This window comes from Marmota flaviventris, chromosome X (genome assembly GCF_047511675.1).
Source record: "Marmota flaviventris isolate mMarFla1 chromosome X, mMarFla1.hap1, whole genome shotgun sequence".
Taxonomy (NCBI): Eukaryota; Metazoa; Chordata; class Mammalia; order Rodentia; family Sciuridae; genus Marmota; species Marmota flaviventris.
In genome coordinates this window covers 92,724,833-92,745,069 of record NC_092518.1, presented here as the reverse complement: position 1 = coordinate 92,745,069, position 20,237 = coordinate 92,724,833, and the positions used below count along the sequence as shown (strand labels likewise).

Below are 20,237 nucleotides of genomic sequence, written 5' to 3'. Positions count from 1 at the left end.
TCAGCCTGAACTCTCAGACTTAATTGTTACAGACATTTTATAACCAGGGCATTCAAAATCCTCAGGCTGCTCTCTCTTGCTACCATAATTGATGCTTAATAGATATTCACAGGCTCCTTGCATTTTACACATTCAACACTGTTCATATTGGGGGGAGAAGAAAGGAGGGAGAATAGGAAGAGCAAGTAAACAGTACGTGTGTGTGTGTGTGTGTGTGTGTGTGTGTGTGTGTGTTGTGTTTTCCCTGTAAGTATCTATTGCCAGGTACAGCAATTTGGATCCTGGGATCAGCCAAAGATGAATTCTGACAGGTTGGTCAACTCAGAGGTTTTTAGATTCTCCCCTCCCTGCCCCCCTGGGGCAGTATTCTTTAAGCATGGCCATTTCCAAACTTCACTGCAAGCTTGTGGCTGGCCATTTGGATGTGAGTTTAAAAATGCCACAATGTTCTCTGGTGTTCTGTTCTTTCACTATTTTGACAATCTTATGGATGGTCTGGCATTCACTGGGAAGAAGACAATATTATCCAGCCTGAATAACTAATCTCCTAAGAAGTACAAAGTTGAAGGATCTTGGTGCACATGAATCTTATTAAATGAGCTTATAAAATGTGTTCTATCCAAATAAGCTTAGCAGCCCCTAAAATAGCCTTTTTCTGATCCATGTCTGGAACTTTGGCATGCCTCAGAGATCTGTAAGCCAAAATTATTTAATGAAGTGGTGACAGTGTTCTTTGTGCATGGGAAAATGTAAAGTGTTGATGTTGAGTTCTGTATTGACTAATTGCACTCCTTCTGTCCATCTCTTAGGGGCGACCTGGACCAATTGGATTTCAAGGTCCCACAGGTCCTGAAGGCTTTGCTGGCCCTACTGGTTTATCAGGATTGAAAGGGGAAAAGGGCTCCCCAGGCCCTCTGGGACCATATGGATCAAAAGGAGATAAGGTAAGATCACCAAAGCTTGCTTTTCCTGTGATGCATGGATCATAAGCATTAAGGCCAAAAATTGTCAATTTCACTTCTGCTCAATTTTGGGAATAATACTTAGTGAATTTCTTCAGTGTCCAGCTACATACTTTAATAAGAGATGAGATGGGGGCTGGGGTTCTGGCTTAGTGGTAGAGCGCTTGCCTAGCATGTGGAGGCACTGGGTTTGATCCTCAGCAACACATTAAAATAAATAAATAAAATAAAGTTATTGTGTCCATCTATAACTAAAACTTAAAAAAGAGGAGATGGGTGATATACTGCTGATGGTTCAGCCCATTTCTGGAAAGACTCTCATGGGCAAGCAAACTATAAAGTACATTATTACCTATTTGCCAGACAAGTGGACTCACTGTGGTGAGAAATCATGTTCGTTGGAAGTAGGCACAGATCAGAAGTCCATTCAGCCAGATACTAGAGAACAAGAACCCCAGAAAAGTGACTGGGAGGCAAAAGCTCAGGAAGTTTGGAAGCAATTTGGGCCACAAATAGAGGGGAAAAACTACAAGAAAGGAGAGTGATAATATCATGGTGGCAGGCCAACTGAGTTTAGCAACTCAGTTTATATTCCCTGCCTAGTTTAATCACCTCCTATTAACCCAGTTGGTGAGGGAGGGATTCTCATACTAAAATAATGGAAATGGCTGAAGACACGACACCTAATACTGGACAGATGAGGTCGATAGCAGTTTATTACTTATATAGACTCACAGCTCAATGGAGGAGGACACCGCACACCATGCAAGACCACACAGTGATTGCGCTCAGGAAGACTGAACTAAGAGGCTGTGGGAGGTCTCAGACTTTATGTATCAAGAGCCCCGGTTCCTGAAGGATGACGTGATTTGACTTGTTTGAATAATTCAGTGGTCCAGCAGGGTATTGCAGCAGCTATTCAGGGATAAGCAGAAACTGCACCTGGTCCATTTGATAAAGAGGGTGGTTTGGCTATAGGACTTTATCTGAAAGAGCAGGTGGGGAGGGAACTCATGGTTAGGCTTCTTGAAGCCCTCCTGGGTTTCTCCAGATGTCAAAGCAGCATGTGATATTCGGCCTTAATTTTAAAGTTTAACACTATACTGCCTAAGGATGATAACTCATCTCAAAACACAGACACATCCAAGGCCTTAGGTAAAAGCAAGTGATCACTTAGCACTGAAGTAGGGAACAAGGCCACACAATGTGGCGAGGGAAATACAAAGCATTTCTTAACAACTTAGGTATTTGAATCACGTAAACAAACCTACCAAATCTAGCAGATATCAATTGAATTCCATTACTGTAATCCCAGAGGCTTGGGAGGCTGAGACAGGAGGATCGTGAGTTCAAAGCCAGCCTCAACAATTCAGTGAGACCCTGTCTCTAAATACAATACAAAATAGGGCTGAGGATGTGACTCAGGGGTCGAGTGCTCCTGAGTTCAATCCCCGGTATGCCCCACTCCATAAATGGGATTGTCTCTTACATTCATCTGCTTACTCCTTTTTTTAAGGGTCCCATGGGAGTTCCTGGCTTTCTTGGCATCAATGGGATTCCGGTAAGTGTCCACAGATGCATTTTTAATATCATCCTATAGGTTCTACTTCATAGCTGGGGTACTTTGGCCTTAGCAACATCCTGTCTTATGCAAGCATGCTTAGGATCAAATATTGAGATGTGTGTGGTGACATTGGAAGGGCAGTGGTCACAGTTACCCATGTACTCAAGTATAGGAAGCCCTAAGTCAGACTGCTGAGGGGTAGAGGGGCATATGCATCCATAAGAAACCATCCATATTTTAGCCCAAATGGTAAGGTCTTGTGAGTTGAGGGAAGCTTTGATTGGAGATGAGGGACTATTTCTCAGGTACAGAGGCTGAGCCATATTAGAGCATATACATGCTCGTTATAGGAGGATTGCGAAGGTATATGCAAATTAGAAAAAGTCCTTAACGGTATCTTTTTTTATATCTTTATTTTATTTATTTATTTTTATGTGGTGGTGAGGATTGAACCCAATGACTGGCATGTGCTAGGCGAGTGCTCTACCACTGAGCCACAACCCCTGCCTTAATGATATCTTGATATATTTTGTCTCAGTATTTTGTTCTTTTCAGCCTTACTTCATTTCAGATTGACTTTCCCTTTAGATTTTATAAAGTGACTATTCCAAAGATCACTTGGACATAGACTCTTGGCATACACTGCTTTGCTACATAAAAGTAGTGGGTTGGGAGCTTGCAGATATATCTTTCTCCATTCCATCCAACCCAATCCTGTAGTTGCTCCATTTTTGTCCTATATCTCCACTTAACCCACCACTGGAGATTCCATGGTAACATTTCCTCAGCCTTTAAAATCCTATTGTATTGTGTTTTGGAACTTACTGGCTACCACATTTTGGTTTTGCCCATAGTCACTTTTCTCTCTATTCAATTCCCAGCCTGGGCTGTTTGTCTAGTGCAGTGATTTTCAGTCTTCTTTAAGAGAGGACCAGATCTTGTGCAGAAAGCTCAGTATATCAAGCAAAAAAGAAAAAGTGAAGCTCCTCCATTTGAAGGGGCCCTGGATTCTGCCTTCATCCTTCCAACAAATTCAAGGAGTTCCAATCGATATCAAAACATGCTTTGGGAGTCCTAGACTTAAGAGTTTCGTTTGTTATGCTACATAATCTAGGATTAATGAAGGGATTGCAGATCTCTTTGTCTTAACCTGTAAGAATTTCATGATCATCTGCTATGTGCTAGGACTATACTGTGGGGATATAAAGGAAGCATTTGGCTATGGCAATGACCTCAGAGATATTATCATCTGGTCCATTTTCTCCCAAGATCTAATAGACATTTGTGGATTTGGAGAATAGAAGGTTCTCTTGTCTTGTATTTGTTATACATATCAACACGTCAACTCTCACATTTCTGCATTCTACTTAACTTCAGAGTCTGAAAAATGCCCAGAAGTAGGCCAGTGGGAAAATAAAGTGGATGGGAATGGCCATCGTTTCATGGCATCTCCTGGCATTTTCTTATGGCTGTGTTCCTATCATCACTTTAGCAAGTCTCCAGTCAGAGTTTGTACCTTCTTGGAACCGGGGTAAGAGAAACTAGAAAACTGGAAGCAGCCTCTACCATTCATCCTATAGACCTGGCTTTGACAGAGATGAGTGGAGGATTTGGAGCTTGAAGTGTTAACACACCCTTCCTCCTGCGTCCTCTTTTTAATGGGAGGTGAAATAAAGTAAATCATGTGAGGCCCACACTACTTCCAAATCAGAGTTGGAACCTGGCCCCAGGTCCAGCTGGACACTTCTGCCTTCAACTTGTAATCAAAAGAGCTCTAGAGCTTGCAGGAGTTGATCACTTCTCTTTGGGTCTTCATTGCTTGGGAGAAAGAGTTGCAGCTGTCCATACTCCCCCAGTGAGTTTGCTGCTCCCAGTTTTCACTGCCACTCCCTTGGCCCTTCCCTTGACTAAAGCTTGTCTATGTTTTCTGTTGACTTTTGAATTCTTTAGCTTCAGGTCTCAAGCTTCATTACTCCATGAAATCCTTCTTCTTTATTTTTTTTCCTCTCTTCTAGCTATTTAAAAAGTATGTATTGAGCATCTTTTGTTCAGTACTTGCCTCTTCCTTCCATCTCTAAGGTCCCAGGAGGCCTTGCTCAATGCCTCACATACTCTAGCTTCTTATTACATACAGCCCAATGGTAGTTATTGCTTGTCCTGTGTGATAGTCTCATAGCTTCCTGAGAGCACAGATTAAATCTTCTGCTCCTCCCAGAGGCTCTGGAGGCCTACAGTTGAGTTCAACATCCCTCTGGATATCTAACAAGATTTAGAGGACTGACTCCAACCTCTAGGGAGGGCCTTTTTTTTTTTTTTGAGCAATAATTCTCAGACTGGCGTGGCTCCCTCAGACAGAGGAAAACAAAGATACCATAGGCCCAGTCAGACTATTTTTTTTCAACTTTTAACAACTTATTAAGCAATTTGACTGAAACCATCAACTTCTGCAACACAACTTACTAAACTGGATTACTGCATGGATCTGGTTCCTTTCTTAATATAGGCTGATCATTAACTTAAGTGTCACTGGTTTGAGTCCCAAAACTCCATCTTTGTTGTCATGTAGACAATTTCAACATGAATGGGTGAGTAATAATTTCATGATAATCTGAGTCTTTATATCAAGGAGCACAACAACCAGTGTAGAGAATGAACAAACAAGCATTCATCAAGATTTTCCACATCAGAACAATGTAGACTGAGGATAGTAGGGGCTGTGGCTTTTAATGATGTCTCAACTGTGAATAGGGGCTGTTGGTACCAATAACAAATGTACATTTGTCAAATGCTTGCAGTTCAAATAAGTTGGGAGGAGCAGAGGTTTTCAAGTTGTTCTTTGCAATTTATGTTTATCTTTTCCCATGGAGTCAACCTCAAATATTGCCCTGCGTAGAGGCTTATAAATGAGCACACTAGATTTATATCCCCAAAGTGGACACATACCACTCACTAAATGGGAACTTTGAAACTGAGTTCTGAGGAACACTGTTTTTCTGAAATACAGTAGGTATTCCTAGTCTGTGTACTCAGTCCCTTAGGGCTACATTGAACTAAGGCTTCCTTCCTCAAAAAGCTACACTCACTCTCTTAGAAAACTGGCACACACATATGTAAAGTCATCACTCATAACCAGAAACAGCAAAGTGCCGGAAATTCTGTGGCCCTGAAAATCAAGAGGAAGGTTGAACTTGGCCTTGTGCTTACCCTTGCTGACTTATCTGGGAGAAAACTTACCATTTATTGAACTCCTACTTAGTAAATCTAATCCCACTTGATTTTTACCAGAATGCAATGGGGTAGGCATTATTCATTCTTAAATTTGACAGCAACCCTATAAAGTAGGTGTTATTCACCTCCACAGTACAGATGAAGGAACTGAAGCTTTATTCAGCTGGAAAGAGGCAAAGCTAACATTAGAGCACAATTCTGAATGGCCCAAAATGTGTATTGTCTACCATCCCATAGTATTAGCTGGATGAGAAAGGGCTGGAAAGTCTGAGTTTGAGATCAGATTTCAATTCTCGAGAATTCCACTAATGTAAAAAAGAGTGAACAGATAACCTTAGAATCCTGCAGGTAAGAGATATCAGGAATTTAGGTGACAAAACTATCAAAGGAATGAGCCCAAGTAAAAAATGAAGATACCAAAGAGTGAAAATCCAGGCAAAGGGAAAGGATTTGTTGTTAAACAGAATAAAAAATCTCAGGAATAAGGAAGACTCCTGCACCAGCCTGTTGTCTTGCCTTAACTTATTCTTGTTACCCCGCTGAGAGATAACCCCTAGGAAGTTCCACTGGGACAGTTTACAGTGGTCATTACTGGTCACCTCAGCAAGAAGTAGCAGTATACCCAAGAATTTAACTGAGTAGATTGAATAAAGAGTATACTTAAAGGATGTGGGAGGAATTAAGATAAACAATAGATGGCAAATGAACTAACTCAAAGCTATTAACAACATAGACCCAAAGAGGAAAAATGGAATTGTAGTACTGGAACCCAATGAGACCTGGAACCATGAAATAGCTGTTGCCCAAGAGGACCTAAGAATTTAGAGAAATGTGGCTAGTGCCAGAAATATAGCCAGTGAACAAGGGCATGAGGGAAATAAATAGTCTGTGCTCTGTCTCCTCTTGCTCCAGTCTATATCCTGAGTCTCCCAGTGAAGACTCCCAGAATCTCTTCCTGAAGAGAAGATACAGCTCCCTAAATGAGGCAGTAACCTGAAATGGGATTTTGATTAAATGAAATTGAAAGTGTGGTTCTTGGAGGATTTGCTTATTTTGGGCCAAGCAGATTTCAGGAGAGGAGGCACTGTGGAAACTGCTGCTGCTTTGTAGACCAAAGTCCAGCATCAGTTCCCATGCAGAGCTTCGAATAGAGAAATCATGCCAGGCTTCCCAGGATCTGTCTGGTCAAAGGATTCCCACAGCCTGGCATGATTCCCTGTTGGGAGCAGTTCAGTTGCCAGACTGCTAAGCTCCACTTTAGTACATCTTTGTACCCAGGGAATGTGAACTTATCGAACCTTATATATTCCATCTGTTTGTGCTTGATCCCTTTAGTTTCAGCTTGAATCCTATTAAACTATTGATCCTTTAAGAAGAGGTATCTTTGAGCTGCGATTAGACACATGTACTTGAGTCTAAAAGAAAGATATGAGAACATATGTGGTGGGGTTAAGCAAGTAGACAAGGAGCCAAGAGTTTAGCAGGATTCTTGACTTTTCTCACTGTAGAGCATTTTGGATTAATTGACAATCCTGTTGCTGACATAATCCTTTCTTTTCTATTTGAACAGGGCCACCCTGGACAGCCAGGTCCCAGAGGTCCACCTGGCCTAGATGGCTGTAATGGAACTAGAGGAGCTGTTGGATTTCCAGGCCCTGATGGCTATCCTGGGATTCTTGGACCACCTGTATGCTGCCAGATCTTTGCACTTCAATTTAATTGGCATTGCTTGCCTCCAAATATGCTCTTTTTCTGCTCATCTGGCAACCTCATTAAGCTTCTTTGGGGCAGTCACTGCAGTCCCTTGTCCAAAGCTGGAATCTGTGTTGGCAACACAACAGCAATAGAAGTCTAAAGAATACCAGTTGCAGGGGGTGTACACAGGCCACACTACTTCACATTGCTCTTTAAATATTGCTTTTGGAATCGGCAAGATTGTTAAAAGGTTATAGTACATTTCAGAGCAAAATATACACTTGGGCTATCTGACATGTTCCCACATCAGTGGATACTGGGAAATGCTTGGAAGGTTTACATATGATCTAGAAGCATTAACAGGATCCCAGAGGCTTGGCAAGCTTGATATATACCAATGGTACTTAACCAGGGTGATTTTGCCCCTCGGGGGATATTTGGCAATTGTTATTGATATCTTTCCATGTCTCAACTGAGGGCTCAGAATAGCACCCCCTGCCCAAATCAAGGAATCCTTTGGTCCAATGTGTCATTGGTGCTGAGGTTGAAAAAAGCTAGTCCCCACCCCACATCATTACCCTTGATTGTGGGGTTGATATTTATTAGACTCCAGTCTCACCAGTTTTACTTAATTATATTCCTCCAGATAGGGCTCAGATATTTGGATCTAAAGAATCTCTAGTGTATATCATATCTTTGCAAGGCTGGTTTATTTTAAAGTGGCTGAAAAGAGAAAATAACACATTTCAAGCCTAATTTTTAACCTCACTTGAAAAACATTTAAATTAATAAGGGTTCTTATGTGAGACTTTTAACTAGAAACCAGTGTATCCATTAAATAGCTTCATAGCTACAAGAATTAATTGGCATTCACTAGAATAGCATCACCATTGCCTTCAGTAACCAGGTTGTGGGTGTACCTGTGAGAAAGTGAGACAGACAAACAGACAAATCACAAACCCCAGATTGCCGTAAAGGACCTTGACATCTAAGGACCAAACCAATGTATAGCTGAAGGGGGAGGCTGTAGGAAAAGATATATTCCTAACATGGAATAATCTGTGTGCATCACAAAGGCCTCCAAACATTGCCATGGCAACAGGGGAGAGGAAAAGAATACTTCTGTGGTGATAAAGGAAAGGGAATTCTGCCCCCAAAGAGAATAGAGATCCTGAGGTAATAAAACATCCCCTGATGAACACAGGACATGGGTAGAAACTTAATCCTGTCCCTAAACCTTACCTTAAGCCTAAATAGGAATTTGGGAATGTATTTTACTAAGCTGAACCTTACCCCCTGCTGAATACCCGGGAATCTCTATTCAACCAGCTTCTTTGAAGCGTCTTTGAAAAGAATAGTGACCACAAGAATAAGGGGAAACAGGCAGTGTTAGGAAAGAAACTGGTTTATGCTTCTGGGACCATGTTGTTCTTTTATAATACCAATGGTCCCTTCACTCAAAGAATCCATCATTCAGTCAACACTTCAGTCCCCAAAGCTTAGCCCTTCCCCCAGTACTAATCCTGATTTCCCCTTAGATGTAAGGACATTGATTTTCCCCAGGAGGACAAACTTTAGAAGATATTAGCCAGCATTTGCCACTGAGACAGCAAAAAATAAATCTGGTTCAAAGATTGGGATTGGGTACTTTGAGCTGTTTTCCATGTTAACAGCACGACGCATCAGCCCCTTACACAGGTGTTGAGGTGGAAGTTGAGTGGTAGAAGCAGAGGATGACAATGGTTTTATAGGTATCTTTTAGACCAGAGGCCTACAACTGGTGCACAATGGCACTTGACCTATAGCCTGTTTTTACATTTGAAAGATATTTTAAAAGAAAGAACAAGAAAAATATGGGGCAGATTCCAGATGTGACCCATAAACCCTAAATTAATATCTGGCTCTTTATATAAAAACTGATGACCTTTGTCCTAGGCTCTGTCAGTGTCTTATACCTGTTGGGGGTAGAATAGTGAACTCTAGGCTTATGGATTATGTGTTTGTTCAGATCAATGGTATGAATAAATGTTAAGTTTTCTTCTGTCTAATCCATATCCTTTAACATACCTTTGACTTTGGGAATGGAGGAATGGACATCTAACCTTGAGACACTAGCAACTATTAAGGGGTCGTGCTTTGCCCCTTAGTACAGCCAGTTCTGTCATAGAGTAAGCCAAATAATTTCAGGCTCTCATAGTTCCATCCTCCATCTGATCAGATCATACTATAAACAAAACTATGCATGCATGTGTTTCTTCACAAGTTTCTCTTATTATTTTATTCAGGGGCTCCCTGGTCAGAAAGGCTCAAAAGGGGAACCTATTCCTTCTCCAGGGAGTTTCGCAGGAATGAAGGTAAGAGTCTCTAGGGCAGCCAGCTGAGTAGGTTGTAAGATGGGCTCCCCAGGATTAGGCCCCACTTCCAATAAAAAATATTTCTACAACTAGCATCTGTGTCTCTATTTAAGGAACAGACCAAGCTGGATTTAAAAGGATCTGGAGCTTTTGTGGTGCAAACACTGACAGAAATGTTTGCAACTATACTGCCAAAGAGATCTGCCTTGTAGGATCTAGACCAAAAATAAGAGACACAACAGTTTGCATGGGTATAATTTTCTTTGATAAGCCAAGACGTTTTCTAGAGGCAGATATCTTTGGAATATCCTAGAATCCTTGACATGTGTATATCTTAGCTTTAATTCATATATGTCTGTCCGCCTCAGTGTGGCCACCAGCCCAGGATCCTGGCCTGGCCTTCACTGCCTCTGCATACCATCCTATCACCCTAGCTGGGCACTCCATATATGCAAAAACATGCTCATCAGCTCTGAAGCTAGATGGAAACTTTCATCTCTTGTCAAAAACCTTCTTTTTTCTTGTGACTGTACTCTTAGTATATGCTGCCTGATATCCTTGTGGAGTCTCATAAACCCTTCTTCCAAAGGATTGACCCTTTTTCTTTGCAGAGTAGGAACCCATCATTGCCCTGATAGCAGATGAGAATCTAAGGTCCCAACATCTGAGGGGAAGATGCTCCAAGCTCACTCAGCTACTCAGTGGCACTTTTCTGACTTCCATTAATGTACACAGCAGGGGACACTGGAAACTGCTCTGGAAGACAGAGATGCGGTTGTGTAACTGGAGAACTAGAGATGATCCAGGGTTTGGGCTGTTAAGTATAGGTGCCATAAACAGAAAATGCAATGTTAGAATTGGGAAGGACCTTGCCATTATCAGATTTTATATTGTTCATTTGACATATAGAAAAACTGAGGTGTACTGAGGCTTTGTAACTTGCTCAAAGCCACACAGCCAGTTAACCAAAGAGCTTAACCCCAGGCAGTGCTATTTCCATGCTACAGAGAGCTGATTTTTGACTGCAAGCCAAGTGGGGTAAGACTAGTAAGTGTCAAAATATAGCCATTGTCTTAGCAAACATTGATTAAACGGTTTTGCCCAAAATCAAAGAGACCCTAGATCCAGTGGAACACAGCAGTTTCCACAAGATGATTATATTACAGATTCATACAGTGGCTTAAGATGCTGCAAAGTAATTAAAACGTAATCAGAGACTGTATGCTCTGTTGATTTTCCCTTGAAATGTCTGATTTGCATTGTATACATATGGGCACAGATTCTCTGGGGATGAAGGCACACGGGAAGGTAGCTTTGCCTTCCTCTAAAAAGAGCAGGAAAATCAGCAGCCCGCAGAAGCAGTTTCTAATTGATAAGTTCCTAGCAAAGGTGAAAATTAATTAATCCAAGTAAAATATGAAATCCTGTTCAGCCAAGGCTATAATATTTGTCTTCAAGAGTCCAGATTTTTCATAGGAAAAAAGCAAATGGTTGAATATATCCAATTCATGCAATATTTAAAACATGAAATGTTGGCAGAGGAGGCCCAGGTTTTCTGTAATGCATTTTATCTCCATGAATCTTAGGTTAGTTGTCTAAAATACTGCAGGCCTGATTGATTAATCTCTTCAGTGTCCCGCCTTTGTCTGTTTCTCAGGGGGATCCTGGACTACCTGGACTGGATGGAATCCCTGTAAGTTGTTATTTATGTATTGAGCTCTCAGTGTTTAGTCGACAGTCACAGGTGGTGTTTTTGTTGTTGTTGTTGTTGTTGTTGTTTTGTATGGTGTTTGAAGGTCTTCATAGTGATTCTTAAGGCAATCTATAGAGTTGAGATAGAACAGGTCATACAATTCCCATTTCTCTGATGAGAAGGTACCAAGAAGATGAACTGTCTACCTCAAGTTTCACAACAGACAGGCTTTCAGACTTTAGGTCAGTAACCTATGTAGCCCACCTTTATTTGTGGGAGATATGTTAGAAAACTGCCAATGTATGCCTGAAACCATGGATAATATCAAACCCTGTATATATACTATGTTTTTTCTTATACATACAGACATACGATAAAGTTTAATTTGTCAGAAGGAAGATGGCGGCGAGGGGAGTGCATTGTCCCCGTGTGCTGCTTCACTGTGTGGGAGTATGACAAGTCAGGACGGCTAAAGGATATTTTGTTAGGAATTTCCAGCAATAGTGGGGTGCTCCGGAACCTGGAGGAAGGATTTCCACCGCACGAGGATCGGCTACGGGGACTCAAACGCGAGAGGTTTGTCGCACGGAGGGTAACACTGCTTATTCAGCAAACAGCCCCGCGGCTAAAGTCTGGGATAGAGACGCAGGGTTACAGCGCTGCAGTTTCTGCCAGCCGCGCAAGCACCGTACTCAGGGCTGAATTCTGGGTTCGAGACGGGGGAAGGAAGCGGTCCATCTCGGTTCTCCACACCGGTCAGACCACAGAGGAGGCCAGCAGCCACCATGTTGGTAAACTGACGTCACCACCCCTATTTTTGACTGACCGCAGCTCATTCAGCCATAGAACAGGTAATTTCAGGCTGCAATTCGCCTGCGGCTTGCAGACAGATTGCTAGGGCTCAGCGCCTGGGTGCTTCTTAGAACCTGATCTTATCAGAGTGAATACCGAGCGCAGGGCGGCCGAGTTCCGGCTCCCGGAACTGAGCCCGCGGGGACTGCTTCTTGGAGCTTACATTTATAGGAGCTTACACCGAGCACGGAGTGGCCGAGTTCCGGCTCCCGGAACTTCCCTGGCCCGGGGCTAGGAGCCCGCGGAAACTGCTTCTCGGTCCGGGTCCTGCTGAGGGCCGGTCAGGACTCACCCGGTGCTTTGGTTGCCCGGCAAGGGGAACGAAATGCTGCCATTCGCATAGGATGCCAACATGGCAGAGATCTGACGTCTGCAGAAAGCGGCGGAGGAGGGAACTTCATCAATACCAGTGGTGACATAAGCAGTTGGTCTCCTGGTAGAGGGGGTGAGGCACAGTCACCCGAGTCTCCTCAATTTGTCGTTGAGCCAGAGGGAAGGAGCCAGGCCGCCGCCAGCGCCCGGAGCAGGCCCAGCGGCTCGCCAGCGTAGTGACCGCGTGACCCCAATTGGAGAGGGGGCGGAGCGGAGCCGCCAGCCGCAACCGCAAGGTGGGCAGACCCGCGACCCAGTGGTACATGGGCGTGGTAGGAGGGGCAGGGCAGAGCCACAGTTCGCGCTTGCAAGGTAAACAGACCTGTGTCAGCCTGGCGGGTCAGGCCCAGTGGCCTGCCAGTGTGGTACACACGTCACCCCAACTGGAGTAGGGGCAGAGCAGATCCTTCTCCCACGCCCGGATCAGGCCCTGCCGGTGTGGTGGTCACGTGACCCCAATTGGAGTGGGGGCGGAGCGGAACTGCCACCCGTGCCCGCAGGGTGAGCAGACCAGTGATCAACCTGCAGATCAGGCCCAGGGGTCCGCAGGCGTGGTAGGAGGGGCAGGGCAGATCCGCCGCCCGCGCCTCCAAGGTAGGCAGACCTACAACAGACCGGCGGATCAGGCCCAGGAGCCTGCCGGCGTGGTACAAACACCACCCTAATTGGAGTAGTGGCAGAGCAGAGTCGCTGCCCGTGCCAGGAACAGGCCCAGCGTCCTGCAGGCGGGGTAGCCATGACACCCTAATTGGAGTAGGGGCAGAGCAGAGCCTCTACCCGTGCCCGAAAGGTGGGCAGATCTGCGACCGACCAGCGGGACAGGCCCAGTGGCCTGCCGGTACGACAGACACGTCACCCCATTTGCAGTAGGGGCAGAGTAGAGCCGCCGCCCGCGCCTGCAGGGTAGGCAAACCTGCAACCGACCGGCGGATCAGGCCCGGTGGCCTGCCAGCGTGGTACACTCGTCACCCCAATTGGAGTAGGGGCAGAACAGAGCCGCCGCCAGCTCCCAGAACAGGCCCAGTGACCTGCCGGCGTGGTAGCCACGACACCCCAATTGGAATAAGGAGAGAGCACAGCCGCCGCCCGCACCTGCAGGAAAGATACACAAGCAGTATGAAAAGACAAGGAAAGAAAGGACCACAAGCAATGCAGGTCAACGCAACTTTAGAAGAGGTAACAGCTGCAGCAGATGGAATGTCAGATAAAGAATTCAGGATATACATGCTTCAGATGATCTGGAGTATCAAGGAAGACATTAAACAGCAAAATCAGACAATGAAAGATCACTTCGACAACGAATTACGCAAACAAATCCAGGAAGCAAAGTATCAACTATACAGGGAGATAGAGGTTATAAAAAACAAACAAACAGAAATCCTAGAAATGCAGGAAGCAATAAACCAACTTAAAAACTCAATGGAGAATACTACCAGCAGAGTAGAACACTTAGAAGATAGAACATCAGACAATGAAGACAAAGTATTTCAACTGGAAAAGAACATAGACAGCTCAGCAAGACTGTTAAGAAACCATGAGCAGAACATCCAAGAAATATGGGATAACATTAAGAGACCAAACTTAAGAGTCATTGGGATACAGGAAGGTACAGAGCTCCAAACCAAAGGAATGAGAAGTCTATTCAATGAAATAATACAAGAAAACTTCCCAGACTTGAAGAATGAGACAGAACCCCAAATCCTAGAAGCCTACAGGACGCCGAATGTGCAAAATCATAAGAGATCCACACCTAGACACATCATAATGAAGATGCCCAACATACAGAATAAGGAGAGAATTTTAAAAGCTACAAGAGAAAGGAAGCAGATTACATTTAGGGGTAAGCCAATCAGGATAACAGCTGATCTGTCAACACAGACTCTGAAAGCTAGAAGATCCTGGAATAACATATTTCAAACACTGAAAGAAAATGGGTTCCAACCAAGAATTGTGTATCCAGCGAAATTAAGCTTCAGGATGGAGGATGAAATTAAAACCTTCCACGATAAACAAAAGTTTAAAGAATTCGCAGCTAGAAAACCATCTCTTCAAAACATCCTCGCCAAAGCATTACAGGAAGAGGAAATGGAAAATAACAATGAAAACCAACAGTGGGAGGTAGGACAGTAAAGGGGGGGGAATAATCAAAGAGGAAAACAAACCATGTTTAGTAACAGAAATAAACAAATATGGCTGGAAGAACAACCCATATCTCAATAATAACCCTAAATGTTAATGGCTTAAACTCACCAATTAAGAGACACAGGCTAGTAGAATGGATCACAAAACAAGACCCAACAATATGCTGCCTACAGGAGACGCATTTGATAGGAAAAGACATACATAGGCTGAAGGTGAAAGGTTGGGAAAAATCATATCACTCATATGGACTTCGGAAACAAGCAGGAGTGTCCATACTCATATCAAATAAAATAGATTTTAAGCCAAAGTTAATCAAAAGAGATAAAGAGGGACACTACATACTGCTTAAGGGAACCATACAACAACAAGACATAACAATCATAAATATTTATGCCCCAAACAATGGTGCAGCTATGTTCGTCAAACAAACTCTTCTCAAGTTCAAGAGTCTAATAGATCACCATACCATAATCATGGGAGACTTCAACACACCTCTCTCGCCACTGGACAGATCTTCCAAACAAAAGTTGAATAAGGAAACTATAGAACTCAATAACACAATGAATAACCTAGACCTAATTGACATATATAGAATATACCACCCAACATCAAGCAGTTACACTTTTTTCTCAGCAGCACATGGATCCTTCTCAAAAATAGATCATATATTATGTCACAGGGCAACTCTTAGACAATATAAAGGAGTAGAGATAATACCATGCATCTTATCTGATCATAATGGAATGAAACTGAAAATCAACGATAAAAGAAGGAAGGAAAAAGCATACATCACTTGGAGAATGAACAATAGGTTACTGAATGATCAATGGGTTATAGAAGACATCAAGAAGGAAATTAAAAAATTCTTAGAGATAAATGAAAACACAGACACAACATATCGGAATCTATGGGACACATTGAAAGCAGTTCTAAGAGGAAAATTCATTGCTTGGAGTTCATTCCTTAAAAAAAGAAAAAACCAACAAATAAATGATCTCATACTTCATCTCAAAATCCTTGAAAAAGAAGAGCAAAACAACAGCAAAAGAAGTAGAAGGCAAGAAATAATTAAAATCAGAGCTGAAATTAATGAAATCGAAACAAAAGAAACAATTGAAAAAATTGACAAAACTAAAAGTTGGTTCTTTGAAAAAATAAACAAAATCGACAGACCCTTAGCGATGCTAGCGAAGAGAAGAAGAGAGAGAACTCAAATTACTAGCATACGGGATGAAAAAGGCAATATCACAACAGACACTTCAGAAATACAGAAGATAATCAAAAACTATTTTGAATCCTTATACTCCAACAAATTAGAAGATAGTGAAGGCATAGATAAATTTCTTAAGTCATATGATCTGCCCAGATTGAGTCAGGAGGATATAGAAAACCTAAACAGACCAATATCAATTGAGGAAATAGAAGAAACCATAAAAAGACTTCCAACTAAGAAAAGCCCAGGTCCAGATGGGTATACAGCAGAATTTTACAAAACCTTTAAAGAAGAACTAATACCAATACTTTTCAAGCTACTTCAGGAAATAGAAAAGGAGGGAGAACTTCCAAATTCATTCTATGAGGCCAACATCACCCTGATACCTAAACCAGACAAAGACACTTCAAAGAAAGAAAACTACAGACCAATATCTCTAATGAACCTAGATGCAAAAATCCTCAATAAAATTCTGGCGAATCGGATACAAAAACATATCAAAAAAATTGTACACCATGATCAAGTAGGATTCATCCCAGGGATGCAAGGCTGGTTCAATATACGGAAATCAATAAATGTTATTCACCACATCAATAGACTTAAAAATAAGAACCATATGATCATCTCGATAGATGCGGAAAAAGCATTTGACAAAGTACAGCATCCCTTTATGTTCAAAACTCTAGAAAAACTAGGGATAACAGGAACATACCTCAATATTGTAAAAGCAATCTATGCTAAGCCTCAGGCTAGCATCATTCTGAATGGAGAAAAACTGAAGGCATTCCCTCTAAAATCTGGAACTAGACAGGGATGCCCTCTCTCTCCACTTCTGTTCAACATAGTTCTCGAAACACTGGCCAGAGCAATTAGACAGACGAAAGAAATTAAAGGCATAAAAATAGGAAAAGAAGAACTTAAATTATCACTATTTGCAGATGATATGATTCTATACCTAGCAGACCCAAAAGGCTCTACAAAGAAACTATTAGAGCTAATAAATGAATTCAGCAAAGTGGCAGGATATAAAATCAACACGCATAAATCAAAGGCATTCCTGTATATCAGCGAAAAATCCTCTGAAATGGAAATGAGGACAACCACTCCATTCAAAATATCTTCAAAAAAAATAAAATACTTGGGAATCAACCTAACAAAAGAGGTGAAAGACTTATACAATGAAAACTACAGAACCCTAAAGAGAGAAATAGAAGAAGATCTTAGAAGATGGAAAAATATACCCTGTTCATGGATAGGCAGAACTAACATCATCAAAATGGCGATATTACCAAAAGTTCTCTATAGGTTTAATGCAATGCCAATCAAAATCCCAATGGCATTTCTTGTAGAAATAGAGAAAGCAATCATGAAATTCATATGGAATAATAAAAGACCCAGAATAGCAAAAACAATGCTAAGCAGGAAGTGTGAATCAGGCGGTATAGCGATACCAGACTTCAAACTATACTACAGAGCAATAGTAACAAAAACAGCATGGTACTGGTACCAAAACAGGCGGGTGGACCAATGGTACAGAATAGAGGACACAGAAACCAATCCACAAAACTACAACTATCTTATATTTGATAAAGGGTCTAAAAGCATGCAATGGAGGAAGGATAGCATCTTCAACAAATGGTGCTGGGAAAACTGGAAATCCATATGCAACAAAATGAAACTGAATCCCTTTCTCTCGCCATGCACAAAAGTGAATTCAAAATGGATCAAGGAGCTTGATATCAAATCAGAGACACGCCATCTGATAGAAGAAAAAGTTGGCTACGATCTACATACTGTGGGGTCGGGCTCCAAATTCCTCAATAGGACACCCATAGCACAAAAGTTAATAACTAGAATCAACAAATGGGACTTACTCAAACTAAAAAGTTTTTTCTCAGCAAAAGAAACAATAAGAGAGGTAAATAGGGAGCCTACACCCTGGGAACAAATCTTTACTCCTCACACTTCAGATAGAGCCCTAATATCCAGAGTATACAAAGAACTCAAAAAATTAGACAATAAGAAAACAAACAACCCAATCAACAAATGGGCCAAGGACCTGAACAGACACTTCTCAGAGGAGGACATACAGTCAATCAACAAGTACATGAAAAAATGCTCAACATCTCTAGCTGTCAGAGAAATGCAAATCAAAACCACCCTAAGATACCATCTCACTCCAGTAAGATTGGCAGCCATTAGGAAGTCAAACAACAACAAGTGCTGGCGAGGATGTGGGGAAAAGGGTACACTTGTACATTGCTGGTGGGACTGCAGATTGGTGCAGCCAATTTGGAAAGCAGTATGGAGATTTCTTGGAAAGCTGGGAATGGAGCCACCATTTGACCCAGCTATTCCCCTTCTTGGTCTATTCCCTAAAGACCTAAAAAGAGCATGCTACAGGGACACTGCTACATCGATGTTCATAGCAGCACAGTTCACAATAGCAAGACTGTGGAACCAACCTAGATGCCCTTCAATAGACGAATGGATAAAAAAAATGTGGCATTTATACACAATGGAGTATTACTCTGCATTAAAAAATGACAAAATCATAGAATTTACAGGGAAATGGATGGCATTAGAGCAGATTATTCTAAGTGAAGCTAGCCAATCCCTAAAAAACAAATGCCAAATGTCTTCTTTGATATAAGGAGAGTAACTAAGAACAGTGTAGGGACGAAGAACAGGAGAAGAAGATTAACATTTAACAGGGATGAGAGGTGGGAGGGAAAGGGAGAGAAGGGAAATTGCATGGTAATGGAAGGAGACCCTCAGGGTTATACAGTGGAGGAGGTAGAGAGAGAGGAGGGGAGGGGAGGGGAGAGGTGGGGAGGGGGGAGGGTGGAGGATGGGAAAGGCAGCGGAGCACAACAGACACTAGTATGGCAATTTGTAAATCAATGGATGTGTAACTGATGTGATTCTGCAATCTGTGTATGGGGTGAAGGTGGGAGTTCATAACCCACTTGAATCAAAGTGTGGAATATGATATGTCAAGAAATTTGTAATGTTTTGAACAACCCACAATAAAAATTAAAAAAAAATAAAAAAAAAAAAAAGTTTAATTTGTCATTTAGATGCAGCAAGAGATTACCAAAAATAACTAGTAATAAAACAAAACAAGTATAATACATGGTAATAAAAGTTATCTGAATGTACTCTCTAGCCCCTTTTGTTTTGCTTTCTCTCAAAATACCTTAATGTACTGTGTTTACCCTTCTTCGAAGATATGAAATGATACAATGCCTATGTGGTGAGATGAAGTGAGATAAATGATTAGGCATTGGGATATAACATTAGACTACTATGTAAAGCTTATTTGACCATAAGATCTATGATACTTTTTCCATTTAATATTTTCAAACTGGTTGATTAGGAATAACTTAAAGCATGAAATATGAAACCATGGATACGTGGGGATTCCTGTTTTCTCTGGAAGTATTAGGAAAAGTATCTTGCCTTTCATTCAGCAAGCATCTACTAAGTGTTTAGTGCTGTACAAAAGAAGTAGAATACACTTATTTATAAAAGGTATTCCATATGAGAAATTCTTTTTAGGGACTCTGATAATTGTTCGTGAAAGGCCTTAAGTTGTACTAAAAAGAGCTTTGTGGGCTGGGGTTGTAGCTCAGTGGTAGAGCGCTTCCCTTGCATACATGAGGCACTGGGTTTGATCCTCAGCACCACATAAAAATAAATAAATAAAGATATTGCATCCATCTACAACTAAAAAAAAAATATTTTTAAAAACGAGCTTTGTTTGTTGGGCACAGTGGTGCACATCTGTAATCCCATCAACCCAGGAGGCTGAAGCAAGAGAATCTCAAGTTCAAGGCCAGTGTGGGCAATTTAGTGAGACTGTCTCCAAACTAAAAGGGCCTAGGGATATAGCTCAGTGATAGAGTATCCCTAGGCTCAATCCCCAGTACAAAGAAGAGGTTTCTTTCCCCTTGAACTCGACATAGCCATCACTTTCCTTTGAAGTAGCATAAGAATTGCTCCTTCTTTCTTCCATCTTTCCTAAATTCCTTCCTTCTTCCCTTCCCTTTTCAATACTCAACAGATATTGGATACCTCCTAGGAGCGAAGTGCTATGAGTTCCCTAAGGCAACGTAGACACAGTCCCTCCCTTCCCCATGTAAAAACTAATGGAATGTGT

General features: G+C 42.0%; 1 protein-coding gene across 1 annotated transcript in view; it reads left to right on the top strand.

Annotated features, from left to right (window-relative positions):
* The first annotated feature begins 376 nt into the window (after positions 1-376).
* The window catches only part of Col4a6 (collagen type IV alpha 6 chain), a 73,751-nt gene continuing 53,890 nt past the window's right edge, over positions 377-20,237 (top strand). Inside the window, exons 1-6 of the mRNA XM_071606082.1 lie at positions 377-424; positions 810-944; positions 2,479-2,523; positions 7,325-7,441; positions 9,735-9,803; positions 11,461-11,496. Coding sequence (XP_071462183.1) covers positions 377-424; positions 810-944; positions 2,479-2,523; positions 7,325-7,441; positions 9,735-9,803; positions 11,461-11,496 — 450 coding nt within the window. The remainder of the gene's footprint in view (positions 425-809; positions 945-2,478; positions 2,524-7,324; positions 7,442-9,734; positions 9,804-11,460; positions 11,497-20,237) is intronic.